This window comes from Carassius gibelio, chromosome A12 (assembly GCF_023724105.1).
Source record: "Carassius gibelio isolate Cgi1373 ecotype wild population from Czech Republic chromosome A12, carGib1.2-hapl.c, whole genome shotgun sequence".
Taxonomy (NCBI): domain Eukaryota; kingdom Metazoa; phylum Chordata; class Actinopteri; order Cypriniformes; family Cyprinidae; genus Carassius; species Carassius gibelio.
In genome coordinates, this window is record NC_068382.1 from 19,700,272 (window position 1) to 19,720,570 (window position 20,299).

General features: G+C 37.7%; 1 protein-coding gene across 2 annotated transcripts in view; it reads right to left on the reverse strand.

Moving 5' to 3' along the window:
* Positions 1-330: 330 nt before the first annotated feature.
* Positions 331-20,299, reverse strand: part of LOC128025411 (LLGL scribble cell polarity complex component 2) — a 24,075-nt gene continuing 4,106 nt past the window's right edge. The window contains exons 2-26 of one of the 2 annotated variants that reach the window (XM_052611750.1): positions 14,559-14,691; positions 13,893-13,990; positions 13,280-13,361; positions 12,823-12,938; positions 11,592-11,750; positions 10,981-11,143; positions 10,755-10,887; positions 10,216-10,270; positions 9,692-9,846; positions 9,389-9,600; positions 8,794-8,861; positions 7,766-7,919; positions 7,537-7,641; positions 6,125-6,417; positions 5,157-5,304; positions 4,830-4,980; positions 4,596-4,712; positions 3,699-3,865; positions 3,355-3,616; positions 3,104-3,266; positions 2,959-2,987; positions 2,257-2,304; positions 1,786-1,828; positions 1,633-1,691; positions 331-1,384 (exon numbers count right to left, since the gene is read on the reverse strand). In XM_052611750.1, coding sequence (XP_052467710.1) covers positions 1,380-1,384; positions 1,633-1,691; positions 1,786-1,828; positions 2,257-2,304; positions 2,959-2,987; positions 3,104-3,266; positions 3,355-3,616; positions 3,699-3,865; positions 4,596-4,712; positions 4,830-4,980; positions 5,157-5,304; positions 6,125-6,417; positions 7,537-7,641; positions 7,766-7,919; positions 8,794-8,861; positions 9,389-9,600; positions 9,692-9,846; positions 10,216-10,270; positions 10,755-10,887; positions 10,981-11,143; positions 11,592-11,750; positions 12,823-12,938; positions 13,280-13,361; positions 13,893-13,990; positions 14,559-14,633 — 3,060 coding nt within the window. In that variant the 5' untranslated portion in view covers positions 14,634-14,691 and the 3' untranslated portion in view covers positions 331-1,379. The remainder of the gene's footprint in view (positions 1,385-1,632; positions 1,692-1,785; positions 1,829-2,256; positions 2,305-2,958; positions 2,988-3,103; positions 3,267-3,354; positions 3,617-3,698; positions 3,866-4,595; positions 4,713-4,829; positions 4,981-5,156; positions 5,305-6,124; positions 6,418-7,536; positions 7,642-7,765; positions 7,920-8,793; positions 8,862-9,388; positions 9,601-9,691; positions 9,847-10,215; positions 10,271-10,754; positions 10,888-10,980; positions 11,144-11,591; positions 11,751-12,822; positions 12,939-13,279; positions 13,362-13,892; positions 13,991-14,558; positions 14,692-20,299) is intronic. The other variant, XM_052611751.1, reaches the window with a different exon arrangement.

Here is a 20,299-nt window from a genome sequence, read left to right on the forward strand (position 1 = left end):
TGCACATTACATTCTCATTTTATTCATATCAGTACTAATTAGAAGTATTACATATAGACACAACTTTGTTGTAGAACTGGAATGCACAATTTACATTTCAATGAGGTGGAAAACTGTAAAATGAGGTGTCTACAAATTTAGAATTTATTGCAAAGCCATTTTTTGTATTTAAGCAAATTGAACCAATGGACTTGAACAAAATGCACATTTCAAATAATTTCTATATTCTATAGAGCAAAATGTCCTCTGTTCATGTACTCCACTGATCTATACGCACACCATCTAAGAACCTCTCAGAAATCCTGAAAAAACTGAAACAGAATGAGAATATTCTTCAAACATGAAGACAGTTTGTGTGAAAAAGTTTTACTGAGAAGACCGTAGTGTGAAGATACAAAGCATAATAATTAGTGTTCTCATACATAATCATGTTTCTACAAAAATATATTCTAGAGCCTCCCCCCCCACCCTACCCCCCAAAAGAAAATGCTAAACGCATTTCAAAAGACAGTACCAAAATATTTCCTTGGATCAGAAAATATAGCCCTCCATAAAAGAAACCCAGCATCAAAACAGGTATGGATTTTCATATACACATATATTAAAACATTTGACTACAATATTTTAAAATTACATTCCTAAATTACATCATTCATTAATGGCATAACAAAAATGTTTTACATAAAATAAAATAAAAACAGCAACAACAGAAAATAAAAACCTAGCCCCTCAGAAAGCTGTACACCCTAGAAACTACAGCATGTGTACTACACAGTAGTGTACAAGTACCTATAAGAACTTTTATCTAGTCACTGTTCTCATTGGTGTGGACGGGGGAAAGCAATACTACTTGTTGTAGAATACCAAGTAGGGTTTTAAATGTGGATGTGGTTTTTAGCAACTGCATATTAGCATCTAGTGCTAATGTTGCCCTGTCGTCCTAACCCGATTCGTCAGCAACAGCCAAAGCCGTCTTTATCTAGGTATTATACACCATAAATGTGGATTCTGAGGTCCTCAATCAAAATAAAAAAATTATGCATTTAAAAACTTAGTTTAAAAAAAATTGTCTCAATTGCCAGTCTTTCAAACGCCGATGCTTCTGCTCAGGTTGGCGCACTGAATCGCGCAGATGCTGGTGGTGGTGTGAATAGGGGTTGGTGATTCAGTGGAGATACAGTGTTTGGTCTTTGCAGGCACAGGTGGTGGTCCCTCGCTCTCCTCTCTCTGGGTGTAGGAGCTCTCGAGTGGGAGATTTCTCTCTCCAGGGCAACGCTTCCTCATGGTTCAGTAGTGGTACTAGCAGTAGTGTTCAGATCGTAAGCAAGTCTGGAATGAAGAGCGCATCCAGAATCATTCAGGCACTGGGAATTAAAGGCTCAGTCTGTGGACACAGCAGAAGAAAAGCAGCGCAATGAGCATGAAGCTTAAAAAGTTATATAACAGTTTATAAACACATCATGGTTGAATTAGACCATGACATTAAATATTAGAAATAATTATGACATGTCATGTGACAATTAAACGTGTAGTTCTCTCAAATACTTGAAACAAGGCTAGTTACAATATTTATATTACAATGTAGAATAACTATTTATGCCAATTAGGAATTAAAAAAAAAAGAAAAATCACCTCCATTGCTCAGCATGTTGCCTTTTGGCTTAGTCTTCAGATTGTTTTCTAGGAACGTCCTTTAAACAAACAACTTGCAGATTATTCAAACCGTACAGGCATTACTGCATATTAATAAAGTACTAAGATCTAGATTCAATTAAACCTTCTTACGTTTGATCTCCTTCTAGAGACTTCTGGATTTCCTGTAGCACTCCTGTGTTAGAGGAAGACAAGAATCAAGCAAATACTCACTTTCCCGCAGACACTATCAATACTACTATTCCAGCAAACACTGTCCTCAATTAAACTGCATGTAAAGAGCTCAAAAACTAGTTCTTCTGTTTATAAATGACAAATCAAAACTTTTGCACAGATACAGTACAATAATATTATTGTGCAGGGACATTAAAGTGTTACAGATCATGCAAACACATGACTGCCCAGACCAGGGCACGATTACTGAAAACACACAGCATGTTCAGATTATTGTTTTAAGCCATTTGCATATCATCTGCAGGTCACAAAACATACACAGCAAGCAGAGATATAAACGATCTGACACTGCTCTGAGGTGCTGGTCTAACATGGTTATTTAGCATCTAAACTGATATTCTGTCTAACTGCTGATCCTCATGTACTCACTCTCGTCGTTGAGCAAAGCATGCTCCATTACTTGTCTAGCAGAATTCTCTGGAACACACAAGCACATTGATCAGTCATGCGAAAGCTCGCAAACGCCTTGAGGAGGAGTTATAAATACAATTCCTAATTGATGCAACTGGCAAGCCACAACAGTGTTATTTTAGTATTTATTTAGTATTATCAATATTTTGTTTAATTTTGTTGTAAATAATTTGATATTTTGAATTGGCTTTTATTCATGCTTACAATCTATTTTCATTTTAAGTAATTCTGTTTCATGCTTTTCGTCACTTATATTGTTTTTTAGTTTATTTTTAGTCATTGTAGTGCTTAAACTTATTTTACTTAATTTTTAAGTTTTTTAATTAGAATTTATTTCAAATAACTTAAGTTTTAGTTAAAAATAACACTTGGCCTCAAATTAATATATGAATTAACATTACTATAATATAATAAAACACTGTCTTCCAGTGCACCTAATCGATTCTAATACTAGATTACAAAATTTCAAATAATAATGTGGCATTGTTTCATCAATTACGGATTGTGTCTGTAAGTACGGATTTAAGTCTTTTGCATGAGCGACTTCTGGGAATAACATGGGGAAGCATTCAACAAAGCATTAACAACATGCATGTTTTAGTACTGGATGCTTAGTTTGCACAATTCACACAGATCTGGAAAAAGCACACTGAATCTCACCATATCCTTCACTCTCCCTTTTGAAATTTCTATAGAAACAGAACAAACAAACATCAATATGGAGACACATTTGTCACTCCTTGACAACAGGAAAGGAATAATAGATCCTGAACGATTAAACAGCTACACACACAGACACACACACCTGTGTTCAGTAGGTACTCCATCCGGCTGGTCCCTTTGGACGGGACTAGATGGGTTCTTGAGCCTCATCTGGAGGGGAGCCTCAACCAGACAGCGCGGCTCCACCACCCAGCGGGTGGAGAGAGAAAACCGCTCAAACTCAGATGGGGACATCAGGTAGAAACCTAAAAGATGACCGGACAAACAGTTTCAAAACAGATCCATGCTTTTACCGGAGTAAATGCATTTTGTGTAAAAGTGACTGTTTCCTACCTTGGCCATATTTGGTGAACACACAGGAAGCGATTCCACTGACGTCTTCTCTTCGTATGCAAGGATAGTGGACCATCATTTTGATGGAGGGCAAGGAGATGACGTGTAGCTCACCCTGATTGGTCAGCACAACCAGGCCGCTCTCCAACTGTTCGTCAGTCTTCGAGCCGAACCAAGCCACACCCACACGTCGAACACGAGAACCGTCGACCGCTGTCAGCTTCAGCTTTGACTTACTGCTCACTTTAGGCAGTGTAAACAGCTATGTGCACAGAAATATGGTGAGACTCAACATCTGTGACAACACTGGAGAAAAAAATGAATTGTGTGGTGTAAATTCTCACCTTAAATTGCTCCTCGGACACAACCAATAGATGGTGAGAACCGTGCATTTCAGGACTGCGTGCCAAATCATGGGCCACCTCCAAGGGTTCGGGCAGAGGGGCACCCTTGCCATCCAAGACCACCAAGCCAACGACCGGAGCACGATGCATCAACTGAATCTCTTTAGCTGGTGATGAAGAAGCACTTTTTATAGAAGATCTGCTTATGTAAATGTACACTACTGTTCAAAACTTTGAGGTCAACACATGCCAATTGTATACAATCATACATTATTAATATCTCCCACGTATAATAATAGAAAATTAATTCAAAATAATACATTATGTACGGACCAAAATGTAAAACAAATTACATGATTACATGAAAATTAATTTTTTAAAGATTTTTATGCTCACAAAGGTTGAATTTATTTGATCAAAAACAAAGGAAAACAGAAATAGAGAAATATTTTGTACAATTTGAAAGGTAGTAGTTTTTCTTAAATGAAATGTATTTTTAAAAAGTAATTTATTCCTGTGATGGCATGGTGTCACATGATGATTGTGCAAATTAATATTTTTGTGGAAACTGATAGCTTTTTGGGGGGGGGGGGGGGATTCTTTGATTAATAGAAAGTTTTATCTAAAACAAAAATAAAAAGGTATTAATTAGGGCAGCACGATATTGCGAAAAAATGACATTGTGGTATTTTATTTTTATGCGATATATTTTGCGATATATTTTCTTACAAACAAAAATGGGGTGAGCACACATACATTCTCATTTTAAATGATTTAAACATCAATACCATCGTGTCAATTGATTAATATGCGCGAGGGAGAGAGAGCAAGACAGCGCTCGTGTTGTTTGAAGACGGCTCGTCTTTTGTGTCATTTATATATTGTTTTCTTTTTTACCTGCATGAGCCACCACCGGATCCTCCGCCCTTCGTTCCAGTGAGGGGACACGGAGGACATACGCAAAAACAGCTCCGCCATTGGTTCCTGCCCACAGTGAGGGCGTACTGTGAGAGCCTGAAGAAGAGAGAGAGAGATGATGGAGGTCTTCTGCTAGTCACACACGTACCAGCTGAGAGGAATAAGACTGATAATAACCTTACATTTAATGATTAGAAACACTGTGGTACTCACTATCACTGACAAATGTATCTGCGAAGTAGAGTGTTCTGACGAGGCCTGTGAAGGAGTCATCAGAGGAACGGGCTTCGATCTTTCTCTGTACGGGTGCCAGCTCCATCTCCTGTAAAGCTTCGGCCTCCAGTCTGGCGTTGATTTCTTGCAGCTGCAGAAACATTCCTGATATTCACTACCAAGTTGTCACCCCCCTTTTAACAACTCGGAAGTATGCAATGCTAAGTGCTTCTGAAATAACTGCATGCACAATGTCTAGTCTCATTGTTTAGTTAATCTGCCGGGTAAATAACTGCAGCATTGCAGGAAAAGAGAGCCGATGTGTACCTTGGCTGCGTTGGTAGTGTGGTGTTTTCGCATGGAGACCCGGCTGCGGCGAATCCTGCGGAAGGACTGTCGCAGGGACTTCTTGATGGACTTGACGCGCGAGAGCGGCCCCTCCAAGGCCACCTGGTCACTGGGGTTTAGGGTGCATCTGCAAATGGACAGTTAACATCTATCAGCATTTTCAAAGTCTGCAGGAAAAAAATTTTTTTGTAATGATCTTACATTTTAACAGTCTTGATTCTAACAGTTGAATCTAAACTTATTGGCTAAACCTAGGCTTGAAATTACTTTAATATGGACAATCAGACTAGAAGTGCTTTTTCCACTTCCCAACCACATTTTGGACTCTGGACCACAAAACCAGTCTAAAGTGTCAATTTTTCATAGAAAATTTTATAAATAAGCTTTCCAATGATTTATGGTTTATTAGGATCTGACAGTATTTGGCCAAGATACAACTATTTGAAAATCTAGAATCTGTGTGTGCACAAAAACACAAAATACTGGGAAAATGGCCTTTAAAGTTGCCCAAATAAATTCTTAGCAAAAAATATTACTAATCAAAAATTAAGTTTTGATATATTTACAGTAGGAAATTTACAAAATATCTTCATGGAACATGATCTTTACTTAATATCCTATAATTTTGACCCATAGAATGTTTTTTTGGCTATTGCTAACGATATACCCCAGCGTCTTAAGACCGGTTTTCTGGTCCAGGGTCACATTTATAATTTTTTCATTGTTTTTCCACATTTATCATGATAAAAGGACATCATAGTGACCAACACTGCAGCCATAATAAAATACTTTTCTTTAATGAGACTATTGTGATGAACACATCAACACATGCACAGTATTAATCACTCATCGTTAGTCTGAACCAACTAAAAACATATAATAAATTAAAAAAAACCTTCTCATTCGACATTTTAAACTAATAAAATTGTAAATGTGATTCTTCTCACTTGACCATGATGTTATTCTTCTGGTGGTAGTCATAGAAACCAAAGCCATGGCTGGTCCCGAAGGCCACCAGTTTCCACTCCGAGTGCAGAGCGATTGCTGTGACCACAGCGGGTGGCTGGCACTGCACTAGAGCGAAGGGCTGGAAGCCTGGAGGGAACCGCACTGGCTCCTCCCGCACGTCTAGACGCGCCTGGCCCTTCCAGCGGAAGCCCTCCTGACCCTGCAGCAGGTCCACCACAGTAGCCTCGACCGTCTGCTCAGCAGCCTCATCATTCAGCTCCATAATCAGAATCTGAGTGGGAGGAAGACATTTTATTTAATACATTTTGTACCCAAACAGATGAAAATAAAACAGCTATATCTCACTTCCGTAAAAACATTTTCACTCACAAGGCCTGTAAAACATAAATCCTCGCATCATAATTCATATAGCATGCACCACGCTTACGAGCTTGGTGTTCTGTTCTGCCCGAACATCGGCATAATTATCCTAACACCTTTCAGTAGTTCAGCGAAAGGACAACAGGAAAGTGTTTGATCCTGAAGAGTGGCTTTTCACAAAGCCAGACTCATTCCCAAATGGCAGACGTGATGTGAAGCGAACTGGTAATAATCAGCTAAATTAGAGAGTTTCAGTCAAGTTCTCTCACATGCTTAATTTTAAGCAGCCACTAAAAAGTCTGAGAACTGGGTGTACTGGACAGATCAGATCTTCAGCACAAGCCAACCGAGAAGAAATTCACAGACATACAGCTACATGAGCGACAATTCTTTTACAGAAATGAATAGATTTATTCAGCATGGATGCATTCAATTGCTCAAAAGTGCCTGAAAGGCATTTGTAATTTTATAAAAGGTTTCGATTTTAAATAAATGAGAATCTTCAGAATTTTTTTTTTTACCACAATTTCCACAAAAAAAATAGTATGGAGCACAACTGTTTTCAACATTGATTAAATGCTTCTTGAGCACCAAATCAGCATTTTTCAATGATATATAAAAAAAAATGATCACGTCAACTCAGGAATAAATGACGTTAAAATATATTTAAAAACAACAATTGTAATAATTTCACATTATAACTGTTTTTATTGCATCTTATTCATATAAATGTAGCTTTGTTAAGTATATGTAGTAGTTTAAGTAACAACTGCACAAAAGGTACCATTTTAATAACTATTTTAGAGTTCCTGTGGCTCAGTGGTAAAGCACTGCGTTAGCAGCACAAAAGGTTGTGGGTTCAATTCCCAGGGAACGCACATACTGGTAAAATAAATGTATAGCCAGAATGCACTGTAAGTTGCTTTGGATAAAAGCGTCTTCTAAATGCATAATATAAATATATGTAAATGTTTGCTTTAATGATGTGTACACACTTTGTCTTCGCTTAAACTCCCACATCAAAACTCACTTGTCCTGCAGTTCCAGCAACTGTGAGATATCCGCTGTATTTACACAGGTGGATCTTCTGAATGCCAAGCCGTGGGTCGTCGCTATATGGGTCAAAGCAGCCCACCTGATGTTTAGAAAAACATTAAATACAGCCAATCAAATGTCATATGAAAAATCAGTAAACAACTGTGTTAACAAGAAGTTAAGTGTGAGCGTTAATACTTGTACAAGTGTCAGTCAAACCAGACCTTGCGGAATGGAGGCCACTCTCCCTCACTGCCCTGGTTCATGTTGTCATTTGGGTCAGCGTCCGTGAGGAAGACTCCCGCTGTGCTGAGCTTGTACATGGGGCAAAGACAGATCCCTGAGGCATCCCAGAAACGCACAGTGCCATCTTCATGCCTTTCAAAAGGAATATGGATACAAAATATTTAAAGTGAAGGGTAATATACTATTTTAACCATCAGTTCCTCATTCCAGATTTTAGGAATTGCTAAATAATTGATGATTTAATAAGCAAAATAACAAGAAACTGATCGGTCCTGTTCATATTATCTGTCAGAAGTGAGCGACTCAAAACAGACAGGCAAAAAAAAAGCTCAACAGTTGTGTCTTCCATTATCAACAACTATGATCTCAACTGAAAAATTCATTTCATATCATTTTTTTGACAGTTTTACAAAAAAAAAAAAGGAAAAAAGAAACACTAAAATACTAGTCTGCATTGTTGTTTTCAACATTACTAATAAGAGGTTGTTTTCAGAGCAGTAAAAATCCGCATATTTAGTTTAGTTTATTAGTTTATAATAACGTGGACAGTCTCCTTTCATAAAAAGATCAGCTTTAGCCTCTATGGCTCAATTGTTATTAGAAAGTTTTCTGAAGGATCAGGTGACACTGAAGACCTAAGTAAAGGCAACCGAAAACAGGAATAATAATAATAATAATAATAATAATAATACAATATTACTGTTTTTAACTGTATTTTTTTAAATAAGAAAATGCAGTCTTAGCGAGCACAAGATACTTAAAAAAACATTTTTTTTTTTTTTACCAGTAGAGCATTTTTTTTAAACTATATTTATTACAATTATACAAAATACAATATCAAACATAAGACAACTTATTGCCTGTAAAAAAAAAACATGCTTATAATAAGGTACAGAATGGTTTCCAATATTTTGCAAGCTGACACTTTACAAGGAATACCAGTGAATTCAAGGCTGTGCAATATCACACTAAGATCGACAGCATTAGCTTACACAGGTCTACTCACCCTGTCAGGAGCAAGTCTCTCTGGGGAGGATCTGGGGCAAGATTCTGGCCTCCAATTATAGGCCAAGGCTACACAAAGACAGATTGACAAAAACAAGAATCGAAAGGCTCAATAGAATCTATGTCAGTAATTAAAGTTGTCTGTGGTGCTGCCAAACAGAAATCATCACAACAACACTTGACATAGTTGAAGTGTTCTGAAGGCAACAGCAGTTAACATTTAACCCAGTTTAAGTGAGCACTCCGTATTTTCCGGACTATAAGTCGCACTTTTTTTTTCATAGTTTGGCTGGTCCTGCGACTTATAGTCAGGTGCAACTTATTTATCAAAATTAATTTAATCTACACTGGAGACAGAGCGCCCTCTCGCGGCTGTAGACGGTAATGTTTTCTCTTGGTCCTTGGTTCTAAATAAATGCGACTTATAGTCCAGTGCGACTTATATGTTTTTTTCCTCATCATGACGTATTTTTGGAATGATGCAACTTATATTCAGGTCCGACTTATAGTCCAAAAAATACGGTAAATGGTTTTATTGGGCAACATGCGATCTGAGCTTTATATTTCTGGTTTAGTGGGTACATAAGGTTTCATACCTTCTTGGAGTAGTGTGTATTCTGCAGGGCTCCTGCAGCTTGCACTCTCTCCCACAGTTTGAGCGGGATGGAGGAGACGTGGTGCGAGCAGGTAATTGCTGAACAGTGTAATGGCACCAGATAAGGCGTCTGGATGACGGGCCACCCCTCACTCTGCAGATCTATCACAACCAGCTCCTCCTCCACCAAAACCACAAGAGCGCTCGGCTCACCTGGGACACAAACACACATTTAGACCTATTGCAGCTCAGATAAAAAGTTAAATAGTTGTAAAAGTGGATGTTTTTGGAAGCATCTCTCTACCTTTGTGGTTCTCTCCCTCACGAATGACGAAGAAGTCGATAATGCGTGAGGTGAAGTCCAGCGCCTCGTGGTTTTTGCTGTGGATGACGGAGATGCAGTGTCTGTCCCCGTAACTGGCCCTCGGCATCCCTCCGCTGAAGATGAGGAATGGGGGACTGAGGGATGAGAGGACAGAAGACATTACTTTGGATAAGGAAGTACTTACATGACAAACTCTCCTTGGCTCTTTCAGAACTTTCCAAATCAGTGGTTTCAAAAAAGAAAAAAAGATAATAAAGCAACAGGAAATATAAGGGACAGTATGATAAAATAGTCTGTGGAGATTAGCAGTAAAAGAAAAGTCAGATGGAGAATCCTACAGTCGAGCAGGACATATGAACGTCTATGGAAGGTTTAAATATTAACCAGGCGGTTTGAGTCATAGTGAAGCACTCTGGGTTAATGACACCACAAGCAAACACAACTGTCTCAGCATCAGCGAGTGAACACTCACAGTGCAGTATGGCCTAATAAACAATACTCACCCTTGTTTTGATGGCAGCTGTATAATTTTTGATATGGCCTTACAGGGGAAGGCACCTGTTTGAAGAGATTGTTCACGAAGAAGTAATTACAGATCAGTTCAATATGAACACATTTTACATGAGGATAACAGAGGCGTTGTTCCAAAACCTAGTGAGCTGCCTACTAAGCAAGCATTTTAGGTGTAATATTAGGCATCAAATGGTAGGCAACAACATGATGATTCCACCTTTTGACAGATAGGATGCTAATTCTGTAGGTAGGAGACTACAAGGACCCAGATTAGAATTTTCCTACTTCCCAGTAAACTTATGGTCAGTGAATTTCCTTTATTAAACTGCTCAATTGAAATGTTATTATGTTTATAATTTTGAAAAGGATTTCATTTTCATAATTTTTCCCCCACATTGTACAGGGTGAAACTTTACTGGTGAACCTCTGAATTCAAGACAGCATTCAAAAGTTTGAGGTCAGTGAGATTTTTTTTTAATATTCTTTTGTAGGTTTTGGAACACAAGTCGTTCCGGTAATGTGGTCTCACCATACGGCGTCTCCTGTTTCTCAGGCTCTGTTTGTGGATCCTCGCCGGTCACTGTCCATTGGCAGTAGCTCCCATCACTATGTGAACTGAGTATGTTCACACCGTCCTCCATCCACCAAACACTCTCTAGTTGCTGTACAGGACACAGAGAGAGACAAGCTTCTTCTTAAAATCTAAATCCTCTAAGAGTTCAGGGCTTAAGTGACGAAACTGCAGTATACGGTACCTGTGTGCCGAGAAAGTGCTGGATGGGACGCTGCCTGTCCAGATCCCACAGTACCATCAGGCCTCGGCTGTAGCCAATCAGCACCTGCCTTGGGTTGAGCGGGTTCTCATGCAGAGTCTCCACACACTCCAGATTTCTGCGGCCAACATAATCCTCTGGAATTCTGGGAAAAGTAGCAGTGAACAGATCAGCGATCACAAAGAGTAACTGTTATAGTAGTCTCAGGAATGCGAAACTGTTGCATAATACCATTCCACTGAAACTATTTAAAGAATGTATGCTGTATGTGTATATAGGCAAAATGAATCGAGAGATTAAAACTGAGGGACATCGGGTCACAGATCAAAGTTACGCAAGTCTATTAAATATGGTAATTTTAATCTCTTGCCTTGAAATACAGTGTTCATATGTAAAGTGACCGAACATGTATTTATGTTAACCCTATTGATGCAGAAGATGTAAGTCTCAAACACTTTATATTATGATTAGACATATAATATGCACTTTAATATGTACAAACCCAACATTTAAAGCCAGCTGTGTGTTATCCATTAAGAATATTACATAATAATGAAAGAATGGCCCTTGCAATTCAGATCAACATGTCTGACCTGTTCTGTACATTCTCCACGCTGATGTTGTTCTCCTCCAGCTCTCTGAAGCCTGGCACTTCCACAACAAACACATGTCCTCCCTCCGTGCCCAGCAGCAGCAGCTCGCCCGATGAGTGTGCCAGGACAGCAGTGACCCGCGTCACACTGGGAGGGGCTCTGTCAATATTTGGCATCACAAGGGGGTCAAAATCAAAGCACTAGTGATTTTAGTGACTAGTTTTTTTTTCAGTTAAACTTGGATTAGACATTGGATAAAAACTGTATGCTGGCATATTTTAAGGCATATAAATAATTTTTTATAATAAAATGCATCTTTTCTTTGTATTTTCAATATTTTTATCATCGTTGCCAATTACAGTACCAACAGATGCTAAATCTTGAAGCACATAATATTTTAATTATATTCTTATAATACGTTATACTCTTTTTAGGCATAAATACAAGACAATATAAATATACAAAAAAATCATGATTACAAATTTCATACAAATGTGGCTCCATCAGAAAATATCTGATGTTTAATATGCTGCTATGTGAAGTGGGTGATGAGACTAATGATATTTCAGGGCTACCCAGCATAACAAAACAGATACAAAATCCAAGACTGCATCTGAAAATGCATACTTCCATATTATATAGCAGGTGAACGGTATGTGAAACAGTTATATGTACAAATTTACAGTATTCATAAAACAGAAGGCAAAAAATTCCTGGAAAGCCTACTATTTGACAAGAAGTTCGTATCTGGTGGAAACCTTTCTATTGCATGATGGCACAGGATCAGATTTGTGAATGGCAGTGAAGCAACGTAACTGACGCTAGTAGGTCATGTGACACTGACAACATGATGAATATTGTACATCTGGATTACATTCAAACTAGTATAAAGACCTACTCAGTGAGTATGAGATTTTGTATGCAGCCCGAGAGATCATGATGTCCTGTCACTTGTTACTGGATAATAACAAAAGTATTAGGAAAAATAATAATTCATGGGAGGACAGGATATGACATCATAGGCTGCAAAAAGGCTACTTTTAATCATGGAAGTCAGCTGACGGTAAGTGTACATCTATGTATGGATTCAGAGCACAAGTGAGCATCAGTCATGTCTGGTTCAGTGTGAGTCAATGCTCATGTCTCATTCTTTGGGTGTGTGTGCATGAACATACCAGCAGGTTCATAAAAACATCAGATTATTAGATTGAGGTGTGTGTTCCCGACTCACCCAGGTGGACCAGAGAGAGTGAAACGTCCTATTTCAAGCAACTCAGACATGCCGTTATGGGCCTGAAGCGTCCACATGTGCAGACTGTTGTCATCCAGTAATGTTACCATCTCCACCTACAAAAAAAATTTAATAAATAAAAGGACAAAATCAAAACCAACATCTATTTTTTTTTTCAAATAAAAAAGAAGATATAAAGAAATGTATTTAATTCAAGATAATGTATGTTTAAATCATATATACAGCTAATGTGATATAAAAACCCATACCACTATATCATATTTTATTGATACACCCCCTAATTTAAAATTTAATAACATGTTTTTAACAACCTCACCCAAACCCACTGATGATTCACTGAAAACCGAATCCCAAAGATTGAATAAAAAAAAAAAAAAAAAAAAAAAAAAATTCAGGTGAGATCAAAAGGAATCAGGATTGAAGTTTAAAGCTGTACCTGGTTTGGCAGGAAGTGCACTTGTGTAACTGCTGCATTCTCGTCGTGCAGTCCCATGAACTCCACACCTGGAGATCCATACCTGAGAACTGGTTAAGGAAACGCATGCCAACCATTCACACAGCACCTTGTTTTTGTGGCAAGTAAAAAAATGTTTAAAAAATAAATACATAAAATATATTCAATTACAAAAAAATAACTATTAAATACCAGACACACAATGTTGGCCACATACCAGTTATTCATTTCTTTTATTTTCTCTTCTGTGAATGACTAACAGAGAAATTACGCAATAGTATGGGAAAATTGTTTTTACATGAACATGCATTCTAAGCGCTACGAACTAATATAAACTATTACGCCTTTCAATATACCTGCATGATGGGTGTGTTCCAATGAGCCACTAGACAACCACGAGATTACAGGAAATCAGGAATACACATAAAACTACAGGAAATCTCAGTACATTCTCATCAGGTCACATTGTAGTCACTCTGCTCTCGGGGTTCAGAGACAGGGGAATGGAATGTGATCATTCTAGTCAAAAGAGTTATGCTATACACAGATCAAATAACCCAAAATGTGGAAATGTCTTCTGTTTGTTGAAGGATACAGTTTGATTGCTCCTGATCTGGTACCGATGGCCAGGAGATCCAGGCTGGGGCTGAATCCCAGAGCACTGGGCTGATGGGGGAAGCCATGTTCTACAGTCTAAAGCAGAAAGGGGATAAATGAGAGTATGAAATGTTATATTATAGGTCTTATACACATTGGCTCTGGTAAACACTTACTAAATGGGCAGCTTACATTTTAGAGACATCATAGTCACATGATTTCAAAGTCTGTTCCAAAATGGAACATATACAACTATGGTGCCTTTAAAGATCCCAATCTTTGGGCAAATTGGGCATGGGATCACACCAAAATTGGATTATGGTTAAAAAGGCTATGATTTCATCGTTAAAGTAAATACATTATCTAAATAAAGTGGAAACACAGCACTGTGCTCTTTTATACGCGAGCACCTCATGATCCAGTGTTTTCAGTGTCTCCGAGCATCTCTGATTACAGTAAATGCTGCTTCACATGAACTCTGCTCCGAGTTTGTTCAAAAATGTGGATTATAATTTACATAAAATACATCAAATGCCAGAAAATTATTATAAAAAATTTGTTTACTAATTATAAAATCAAAAATAGTCAGCAAGAGAGCTCCTATGAAAATAACACATGTGTAATAGCAAAACAAACTTCCAACAGAAGATATGGGCTTGATCACCTTGTTGAACTGATAGAGATCCTGTTTGTGTTTGTCCTTCTGAGACTCATGCCCATGACGCCTGAACCTCTTCATCGTCCCTGGACGAACAGGGACCTCACGCTGCCCTCTCTCACCGCTTCTCCTCAGCCACCTGACATGAGAAGAGGGTTAAAGAGGCTTTTCAGACAAAAATAAAACCAAATAGTGTAAAAACATTACACTTCTGTATAGCGACAACAACAAAGGGGAATAATCAAGACTTAAAGTGATCATTCACTCATAATTTACTGCTTTTTACAGCTGTGGTCACCCATTCATAGTCAGTGTATGAAAAAGAGCATTATCCAGCTTCTACTGCTTTTCACACAACAAATTCAGTCATACAGCTTAGGAATGACATAAGGGTGACCATTTTTATTTTTTGGGTGAACTATGCCTATAAAAAGACACAAACTGAAGCAATGTAAAGGGTGCATAACCTAAACAGACTTTGCACAGGGTTGTGTGTGCATTCCACTTAAAAGGAAAAAAGAAAAAAAAGGGATCTGATAGGATCAGGAATTCCAAGGAAGGAGTTGTGTGCTGTTTGACTGAAACTACACCCCCTCACCGCTCCTGATTCTTCTCTTTCGCTCTTTCTGCCCAGCCCCCACAGGGAAATTGTGGATCTCTGCAGTCCTGACTGAAGCAGCTTTTGTTTGGAGCTAAACTATTACAGTCCCTCCCCTCATCTGAGCAAACAGCACCTTGATGAAAACACCTGTTGCTCTGGGGAAGCCAGAAAGAACCTCTTTTAAATGGACAGAATAAGGAGGGCTGCTACATGCTTTGCTTTAAAGTGACCACTCAGCCTATAACAATACACAATAACCTGTAACAGGAGTTTATCTCACCTGAAGCTTGAAACTGTTTGGATTTGTTGTGGGTGGAAACAGAAAGTCACTATTGGCTATTATGCTCCATTTAATGCCCCATAAAAACAATTTTACCACGGTAACAAAGCAAGCATCATATTTATTATAACTCATGTTTGTTCACAGCTAACCCTAACTCGAAACTGAAGTAATAAACTTCAGCACATAACTCAGCCCACACCGTTTTATGGTACAATACACTACTATTCAAAACTCTGAGCTCAGTATTTTTTTTTTAAAGGAATTAATACTTTTATTCAAAAGTGATAGTAAGCATATTCAAAATTTTACAAATTTTTTTCCTATTCATCAAAGAAACCTAAAAAAACATGGTTTCCACAAATACATTAAACTGTTTTCAACATTGATAATAAACTTTTCTTGAGCATCAAATCGGCTGAAAATTCAGCTTTGCCATCAGAACAATTAATTGTTTTAAAAATACTGAAAAATAAAAGTTAAAATTTATATATTTCACAAAATATTTTTTTTATTGTACTTTTATTGTAAATGCAGTCTTCATGAGCATAAGAGAATTAAAAAAAACTTCCTATACTACAGAAATGATGGTTACCATGGTACATGATAATAAGGAGAAGATATCATAACTTCATGCATGCAAAAGTGTGTATACATAAAACACATACACCCCGTTCACACAGAGACGCGATTTGCTACTGTATATAAGCATAGATTTTGTATTGCATAATGCATAGGCATTTCGTCCACACGGATCTGTTTTTTTTTGGAGTGAAACAGATTATTTTTTGAAACTGGGTCCCAGAGTGGATAAATCTGAAAATGCAACCTTTAAGTTTTCATGTGGCTAGCGAATCCGTATATTTTCTGAAATGATGACGTCATCAGCCCACGTCTCGCCCCTAGTCAGACACCGCTACATCATGTAACAGCAACCAAAACATGAACAAACACTGAACAATTGTCTTTTTATTAACTAACATTAACACCGATTAATAAATGTATTGTTCCATGTTCGTTTGTATACCGCAAGCAAGGTTTATACACATAGTTGAAGTCGTCTTCTTTTTAGTGTATCTCTGTGGCAGAATTACAGCACCACATGTATAATACATAGTTTTTTGGGGGGTTTCGTGTGGACACAGTTATTTCTTGAGATGGGGGGGGGGGTCAGATAGGGAAAGCTCTGGCTTTGTGTGGACGTAGCCTCAGTATCAGCAAGCAAAGAGAAATTCTGCAGGAAATAAGGCTAACAGGACGTAGGCAATCAAAACAAGAAAAACATTCAGTCAGTCTTTGACATTGATTAAATTACAATAAGAACTGCATTAAGAGTGACATATCCAGGTAACATTAACATCACATCATATTAGAACTGCCCTGAGAGCGTTTCTAGACAAGAATGCCCTGATAAATTATAACACTTTGTCGAGGCTGATCACATCAGCATATCAACAGGAAAAGAAAATGTTTTCCCTTCCAAGCATAACCTTCCCAGTGACTCAGTTGCCCCACTCGGCTCAGACACATATTTCTATGATTATCGACATCGCCAAGAACGTTTAGTCATCAAGCATGTGTCTACAAACGCTTCCAGAGAAGGAAAAGAGCTCCCATTTCCTTATTTTTACAGAACCTTGAAGGAACCAGTCAACAAACTAAACACAAAAAAGAGAGAGTCTGTAAAGCTTAGCTTAAGGGACAATGGTAAAGTGGGAGGTCTTCTACTTAAGAGTGAGCTTGGCTTTATGAGAGAAAACTCTCAGCAGGAGAGCTGGAATGGAGTGAGGACGGGAGAAAAGACGCAATTCATTAACAAACTAAAGAGGCCAGAGGGTCCAAAACCAGCTCCATCTCCCTGAACACCACATTGATCATTGGGAGCCTTGCGTAAAGCAGCTTCAGAGAATTCTGTCCTCAAAGATCAATATTACACCTCCATCCATTAAATCCCAAGTTAATTAGGAGGTAGAAAAAATAAACTGTTTTGTTTTGAATCCTGCTGGGAGGAATTATGGCGGAGGTGCATGTGTGGCATTGATGTGGGAGTAGTGGCTGTAGCTTATCTAAATTAGAGGTAGTAGGAGGCTTGTGTGGAGAATTCATAGACTTTAAGGAGAAATGGTATGTGGATCTAAGCAGCCGCCACAGAAATGCTTGGCGTAATCAGTTCAACCACATAGACGACAGATTCATGGCAGTGGAATATAAAATGACATGGTACATTTATGTCATAGCAGAGGAAGTATTGATTAAACTGCAACTCTAAAACATGAAAACATCGCCAAATTATGGCTGAAAATTATGGTTTATGATTATCAAGCAGTAAAATCTATATTTTTACATACAGATTTTTCATTTTCGAAATGGCACATTTTCCAATTAATAAAAATGATCATTTTGTTCATATTATTAAAAGAAATTGTTTTATTAAATGTATATCAAAATTATTATAAATGGAAACTTTATATCGTTTCACTGAAAGGAAGTTAGTTACAAACCAAGTAGTAGTTACTGCATACCGATAAATACCAATTTAAAGGAAGATCTCACCAACGGCAGGTGCAAGGGAATTTAAGGACCTGTTTTATCATCTGTCAGGTGAAAATAACAGTGGGAAATTTTATTTTTCTTAAACTGAGTATTAAAAAGCTCAAAAAGTGTGGGACAAGTTATGCCCAGTCCTATACGTAGGGTTACAGGTTTGTTTAACTATCCACACCATACAAAGAGCTAAATGTTTTTCAAAATTTAGGTCCTTGTATGGTATTGATGCTTAAGCTCGGAGAGCTAAATTACTAAAGCACAAAAACCCCCTTAAAGTTGTATATATTATTATCAAATTTTATTAAATCATTAATATAGACATGTTTTAAATGTTTTTTAAGGAATAATGGAATATAATAACAGTATTTTTTGTGATTAAGCTATAGCATTTGTGCATTAATACTAAATGTATTTAGACTTTCATACAAATAACCAGAAACAATACTGGAAGACCAATGGTTAATTTTAATAAAACAGTCAGAATTGAAATTAAGTTGTCACGATTTTTCCAGATGTTACTGTTTTTAATAATGAACACAGATTTAGATCTGCATCCTTACTCAAGCTACTACTACTGCCAACTCGAGCACCCGTCAAATGTGCATTTCTAAGAGACGAAAAAAAAAAAGTTATATTAATATTGCAGCCTGTACTGCAAACTGCTGAAGATATGCATCAAAGTCAGGCAACACAAACATGATTTCATGATTTGAAACAATATCACTCATTAGAACATGCAGAAACTAAGAAATATTTTTTTCTTTTAAGATATTCATTTTAAGGAAAAATGACTGGAAAAGTGTAAAGAATTCAAAAGTGTGACATGTTTGTCATGCTCTGACTATAAAGAGTAGTTTAAAACCCACAATTAATGTTTTGTTTTCTGCAACTTTCACTTAGAAGCAAAATTCTGTTTTAAACTTGAAAGAAATAAAGATTTGATATTTATCGTATCGACGGATACCGAAAATTTTCTTGTGATAATTTTTTTGGCCATTTCTCCCAGCCCTACCCTGAAGTCAACAGTGATACTGCTGAAGAATCAATATGCTTAGAGATTCCTCTGTTAAAGGTCATGGTGAGGGGTGACATCATATTACGCAAACACAAACACGTTTGACAACTAGCTCGTTAAAGTGTTACTAGCCAGGACCAGGCCTGATACCCTCAGGATAGCAGCAAGAAATTAGCACCCTATGGTCAGGAGAGGTCAACTGCTTTTTAGTTTAAAAACAGCCTGTGCCAACCCACAGTAAATATGATACGGACAACGCTTTCTCATGACACAGCACAACACAAACTGAGCCACGGTGCCAGAACCAAAACGTCCCACCCAACTTGACGACTGTTATTACGGGAGGCAACTATATGTACTACTCCTATAGCCTACTTCTATTACTGGATGCACAAAGCTATCGTTAAAAAAAGAGAAGCAACAATTCAGATGTAATTTCAGGTGTTAAAGCTTCAGTTTCTGATGGCCATTTTCAATAGAGAATGTTCCCCTTCTTGATTTCATAGATGCATCTGTAAAAATAATAGCCTCAGAGGACAAGAGCTCACAACAACAGAACTGCACCTAAAACCAAAACTCAAAGACACTGAAATAGAAATGGAAAATAATATTTTCTGAATTACTGGAGAAATAAATAGCTTTTCCATTACAGGAATAGAATACAGTTATTTTAAACTTAAAAAAAAGTCTACCTGAAATAATTCTGATGGCATCAAATTAGGAGTCTGACAGGAAACTTACCCTGTTAACACATCACTAGTGACATCATAACATTCTGAGCATAGCATCCCACAGGAAACAAAGATCAGAAGAGAAGGCAAGAGTGGAGAACCTGCCCTGACATGAGTGTGGAACTGTCAGTGAACTCACCACAGACTTTCTCCCTCAGCTGCATAGCCTGGTTTCACATGGCACGTTAAATATGTCATGTTAGACATTCTGGGAAATCGAGGAATTGCACATCCCATTTTTAAACTCAATATGGGTAGAAGATCACTAAAGAATTCACTAAACGATATTTGAGGTCAAGAGTAAGGCAGTCAAGTACAAATAGGTCAAGCTCTAAAATAAGCTTCAGCTACACCCTGATTGAGGGAGAAAACACCATGCAAATGAAAACCAGTTCAACCGCCACAAGATGACGACACAGATAGAGCAAGTATAGTACTGAAAAGATCTTTTAAGGATACCAGCAGTCAATGTGTTCTGACATTTAAATAAACACAGACACTCGTGCATCAGGGCTAAACAATAAGCACTGCATTTCTGCAGTAGTTCAAATATGCACTTTTCAATATTATTTA